The sequence below is a fragment of the Arachis ipaensis genome, chromosome B03 (assembly GCF_000816755.2).
Source record: "Arachis ipaensis cultivar K30076 chromosome B03, Araip1.1, whole genome shotgun sequence".
Classification (NCBI taxonomy): domain Eukaryota; kingdom Viridiplantae; phylum Streptophyta; class Magnoliopsida; order Fabales; family Fabaceae; genus Arachis; species Arachis ipaensis.
In genome coordinates, this window is record NC_029787.2 from 127,621,726 (window position 1) to 127,627,746 (window position 6,021).

Sequence of the window (6,021 nt, forward strand, 5' to 3'; positions counted from 1 at the left end):
TCCTCACCATCCTCCTCGTCAACCTCCGCGTCTCATGGACCCTCGCCCCCGTCATCGCCGTCGCCGAATCCTCTTACGCCCTCCGCCCCCTCCGCCGTAGCGCCGCCCTCGTCAGAACCATGAAACCCCTCGCCGCCTCCACCATCCTCTTCTTCGGCCTCCTCGAGGGACTCTTGCTATGGAGCAGCTCCGTGCTCGTCACCAGCGGCGGCGTTGGCGCCTGGTGGAAGGACTGGGCCGTTGTGTTACAGATCGTGCTGACGTCAACGACTCTGATGGTGCTGATGCTTTACCACACGGCCGCAGACACCGTGCTGTACATGTACTGCAAGGCGGTGCACGGCGAGCTGGCGGTGGAGATCGCGGAGGAGTTCGCCAGGGAGTATGTTAGCCTCCCTTTCGATGAAGAGAAAGTACCTCATGTCGTCTCTGTTGTTCCTCGTGTTTCAGTTTAAATCACGTTTTGGTTTCGATGGCAACGAGGTTAGTTTGTAACATAACGACGCTATCATCATCACTATCTCTATGATCATGATATAGGGTTGAATTAATACTTACTAGCAATGACTTGCTTAAATGCTTATTATGAAATGTTATAGACTTTTGTGTATACTGTAAATTATTGAATGATTTGATATTTAGTTGTTCGTGTTGGAAATTGAAAGGAGAAAACAAAAATCTGAATCTTGTGGATACCAATCAATAGTTTTGTGAAATAAATTGCATGTCTTTGTTTCCTTTTTCGAATTAATACGAATACGATGATGCTGCTTCAATGGCTGAACCTGCGCGGTAACGCGTATCTTACGAGTGAATCTTCGAGTTGAGGGAGCCCAAAAGTAAGTAGCCCAAGCTTTAGAAGCGTTGAATCACCTATTTTTGCGACTTCCATTGATTTTTCTGTTATTGCTGTAGTAACTATTTATGTATTTGTAATTTTGTATTACGAAAAATGCTCGAAGTTATAAATTTGGTCAGAATTTGATGTGTAAACTAAAAACAATGCGTCGGCAATGAGCTATATCTTCTCATATTCGCATATAAATAGCGAGATAAGTCTCACTCTTTACTTTAGAAAAAAAAAACTAAAAAGAATGCGTCTTGATGAATAACGATTCGTTATTGGATATTGCACGCGCTAATTTGATTTAATATTTGTCAAATAAAGTAGATTTGGCCTGTAATTAATTACTTGTCTTCTGTGAATTCGAAAGGACTGTATATGAAATAGAATTATTGCAAGTTGATTTGTTATTCCCCTTTTCAAATGCTCGCAAAAATTCAGGAGAAATACATAAAATAAATTTTAACGAAAAAAGCAGAGTCAACAAATAAATATCCCTTTGTTTTGAGAGAAATCAAAGATGAGAGATACATCTCTAAATCATGAACACGATATTGAAGAGTCTAAGGACAATTGGTCATAACTCCTAAATCTAATACGAATATAGCCAGCTGAACTCTTGATAAATGCAACCTATTTGGCATTCTGCATTGTTTAGACACAAAAAAATGAAAAATGCACAAAAACAAAGCAAAGAAAAGCAGAGCACAAAACAAAGCATAAATAAAAATGCACTAGGATGCTAAACCTCACCAGTTACCGTTGTTAACCTACAACTTTGTACATTGGTTCCAAAAATATCTCCATCACGCTTGAATGCTTGATCCTCCCTCCAAAACTCAATAGAGGACATCATCTTAACATCAACAAGGTTCACAGCTAAGGAATGCTTAAGAAAATCCTATAGCTCACAAATCAAGGAATCAACAATTCCCCAACATAAGTCAAAATCAGATATTGTTAGAATTTTCTGCTATAAACCACGTTGGACGAAGATTTGTGCCTAAAAGCTCTCTCATCTTGATCAGGGTTGAAAAGAAGATTAGTCCAATTTGTGGATCTCTCAACAATTCTACTAGGAAGTTGATCGCTATCTTCCCCGCCTGAGGCTTCATACCCGTCGCTAGTTGACCTTGACAGTGGAATTCCGTTCAAATTTGCAACACTGCCACCAGCAGCCGAAGGACCAGCAAGCTGTCTAGCCTCTTCGATTCTTGACGAAGACACCCGGAAAGGGTGGATATCGGGAGACTCTATACTGCTTTCAGAAGAAGTCACAACATTCGCAGCTGAGCTGGAAGGAAACCCTGCTTGCTGGCAGCGCGCCGTTTGTTGTCGATTCTGGGGACTTGTCGACCCCGGCTACCAAAACTGCTCTCTGGCTCTAGTCTGAAAGCATCATTGTGTCTCACCACAGGCTTCAGAATTTTGGACCTTTTTCTTGCTTCAGCAGCAGCCTTGGAAACCTCTTCTGCATTTAATCGCGCCAATGTCCAAGGACTAATTTTGACTGCTCCAGGATTCTTTCTCTTAGATGGTTCTTCTCTAATACTCTTCTTTCCAAGTGAGCTTACGGAACCGGTTTCTGGTGGGATTACGTCAAACTGCAGCCAATGAAAGCAACATATGGTGCCATATAAGAAAATGGAACACAAAAGCACCAGGGATGTCATGTCTGACAAAGAAAGCACATTAATACCAAAAGCAAGTTGAATTTTTTTTTAAAAAAATGTTACCTGATCTTCAACGAACAGGCGTGGTGGTGTGCACCACGAACCACGCTGGAACGTAGTGAAGGAGCTCGCACTGCTGAATCCAGTAAGTGAGCTGACAGTTGACATTTGAGGACTTTGTTGACCACCAACTCCTTGCTGCTCCTGCTCTTGCTCCCTCAGAGCTATGATGTAATCATAAGTGCTGATTCCCTGAGTAACTCAGCAATAACCATAACATTTGGCACCAAAAACGTACACTTAATGAGAATTACTAGAAAGATGAACTTGCAGAGGATTCAGAAAAGGGTACACAAATATCAGAATATTTTCAATTGGCCTCCATCATTTTCTCTTTGCTTTCTTTTTTCCTCTTAATGCCTAATGTTTTACAAATGAAATAAAACATTGCACCAGATTAATGATGTAGCAAGCAACTGCCAAGTTACCTTTTCAACAAGGAGGATGTGAAAGAAGAAAAGCTGTGCAACAGGCAAGGTAGCAATCATAGCCAGAATGGTGCAAACAGACTGAAAACAAAAGAAATGAAATATATTCCGATTTCCGAACACGTAATAAAATAATATGTTATAGCAGTATAGTAGCCATGTACTAAGATAAGAGAAAGACAAGGCAGAATGCTTACCACCACAATGACAAAGGGAACAATAGAGAAACTACTTCCCAACTTGGAGGAGATGTCAGCAGAAAATTGCTTTCTCTCAACAAAACCATAGATAAGCACAAATATCCCAGTCAACCATTGAAGAATAAGCTGCAATCTCAAGCCCAAGATTTAAAAAACCATGTATAGACCTTTTAGTAGTTAATCTAAATTTAAATTAAATAGGAAATAAAAATGAATACTGGTGTTGCTCTTTAGTAGTTTGGCGCTTGGAAGGGAAATCAGAGAATCATGGAAAAGACACACAATATTTTGGGTAATACATGGGCCTGTTTAGTTTCTCTTTTTTTTTATGATAAAAAAGGGATTTTATAACTTTACAACAACAACAAAGCCTTATCCCACTAGATAGAGTCGGCTACATGGATCAAACGATGCCATTATGCCTTATCATGTATCATAACTTTGTGAAGGAAAAAGTAAAAATAGTTAAAATAGTATCATATTTTCTATTTCATTTACCATTTTCATATTATCCTTCACAAAATTCTGAAAATCGTAAACAGTAAAAATAAAAACAGAAAGCAAACAAGCCCAAGGATTTCCACAAAACAGAAGCATATTTGAATGGATGGGTAAAGAAGTTCTTCCTACATAGTTGAAGAGATTATGTAATGACTGGCAGGTTTGATCATGCGAATGATATGGTGGTAGGCATAGGTAGATATCTTGCTTACCAAGAGGATAGCAACAACCATGAGAGCAAAAAATTGCCGGTAGTTTCTTTTCCCTATACAATTGTTAAGCCACTGCAAAAACCAAGGAGCAAAAGTCCTTCAGATCTTGTCTTAAAATGGTTAGGAAATAAATGAGCAATCAGATTATTATATCATACTCTGCAATGATGATCGAAGTGATCTACACACTTGTCGCAAACTCTACAGTGCTTGCTGTACTTGAAGACCTACAACATTATGTTCTTCAATGGTATAAACTTTTTATATAATGCATAAGCATAATAAATTGTAACCAAAGATAATATGTTGAAAAATAGATTCCAAAAATGCATTTCTTCGTTGGAATGCTTATAATGTTTCTACCCACCTCAACTTCACACAAGCTGCAATAGAACATGCCATCTTCGCTTATTTGCTTATCACAAGATTCCTTGCTTGAGCTAGAGCAGCTGCAGACATATGCACAAGGAGAGCATACCAAGAGAAGACATGACGATGCATTCTTCTTCTCTACTGAATCAGAAGCATCTTTCATAGTTCCTTCTGTTCCAGGTGCCTCCTTGTCCACAGACATTGCTCCAACCGTTGAAGCATTTGCACCGTGTATCGAAGAGGTTGATTCTCCTCCTAATTTAGAATTCTTTGGTTCACTATGTTTCTCACTGTATGGGATTTTGAGATACTTCTTGGATTTGAAAACCCCTGGATCTGCTGGATCTGTTGCTGCACACCAAATGTACAATCCAAAGACACAAGTAATCTGCCAAAAGAGGTGAGCTAGAGATATCAACAGATGTACAGTCCAAAGACACAAGTAAATTTATGATTCTTTCCTAATAATTTTGTTACAGGCATGTACAAAATCACATCAAATAATTCAACAAAAAAAATATACATTTGAAAGTCATGTATAGATGTGGAAGCCAAAACAACTGTGAAAAGAGAAGGAAAGGAAAAATTTCAGAGCTTAGAAGTGCATATCAGCCTATGTGTGAACAGTCAAACATTTGTTATTCCACTGAAGAAGAAAAAACCTGACTAACTTAACAACACCAACTCTTTTCATATCCGGCTCACAATCAATATAAACAACTAAGCTACTAAGCCAGAGCAAATCCCAAATTCACAACAAAGACCTAAGAAACATTCCAGAAGCTTTATCATATATACTCTCTCCGTTATCAACTAAGTGCCCGCTTTAAATTTCTACTTGGAGTATGAAAACGATTGTAATGTATTGGAGTTTCAATATTTAGAAGTGAATTAACAAAATTACCTATTAGATTATTACAGTAATAATTCTCTCTCTAATTAGTTTATCCATTTATCTCTGTCACCACTTATTCCGAGATTGACTAAAGTAGTACTAATAGGGGTATGACTAAAACAAATAATAATCTTACAGTGATTTGCCAAGTAGACAGCTATTTGTGGAAAAAATAAAATTTTATAAATGGGCACTTATTTGAAAACAGAGGAAGTACTGAAATAACTCAAATGTATCAATTATTGTAGTACTACTAGCAAATTTGCCCCTATTTTGGAATTCTTCAAATTTGTTGTCTTCAACTTTAGAAGATGAAGTTAAGGAAACAGAACTCAAGAAATCACATAATGGAATAGAAGAAAATGCCACTCTCTTGTTTGGATGTATAATATCTTTTATGATGGAAAAGAATGGCAATGTATGAGATTTTTTAGTGTGTCGCTCCTTGACCTTCCAATTTGGAGGTTCTAAACTAAAAATAGGGATCTTGGATGGCAAGCAATAGACATTTTTTCGCTCCTTGACCACGGGACACTCCTCCCTCTAAAAATTCTTTCAAACAAGAAGGTTTACTTACATTTGTCCATTCCACCCTAAGCCACTCATCCCCTTTTTCATTAAACTATTAAAGATAGTGGTGAGGTGTGGTGGCAACTAGCAAGGTCATTACAGAAAACCAGCATCTGGAAGTATCCATTGGGAGGGGAAGGTGTCAAAGGGCATGCAGTAGCTGAGGGAAGCCGGCCCTCGGTCTCATAGGCACATGGTTTCTTTCTGAACCCCCAATCAGTGTGTCAGCCATCAGAGAAGGGCAAGCCAGTGTCCCTCCGTGGATC

General features: G+C 38.7%; 2 protein-coding genes across 2 annotated transcripts in view; one reads left to right on the top strand and one right to left on the bottom strand.

The window, feature by feature from the left end:
• LOC107631848 overlaps positions 1-737 on the top strand; it is a gene marked incomplete in the record, with an annotated part of 1,084 nt that extends 347 nt beyond the window's left edge. The window contains 1 exon segment of the mRNA XM_016335418.2: positions 1-737. Coding sequence (XP_016190904.1) covers positions 1-455 — 455 coding nt within the window.
• The window catches only part of LOC107631849 (probable protein S-acyltransferase 22), a 5,901-nt gene continuing 1,201 nt past the window's right edge, over positions 1,322-6,021 (bottom strand). The window contains 8 exon segments of the mRNA XM_016335419.2: positions 1,322-2,130; positions 2,133-2,448; positions 2,581-2,769; positions 3,006-3,086; positions 3,203-3,331; positions 3,919-3,990; positions 4,077-4,145; positions 4,286-4,678. Of these exon segments, the coding sequence (XP_016190905.2) occupies positions 1,805-2,130; positions 2,133-2,448; positions 2,581-2,769; positions 3,006-3,086; positions 3,203-3,331; positions 3,919-3,990; positions 4,077-4,145; positions 4,286-4,678 (1,575 nt within the window). The 3' untranslated portion in view covers positions 1,322-1,804.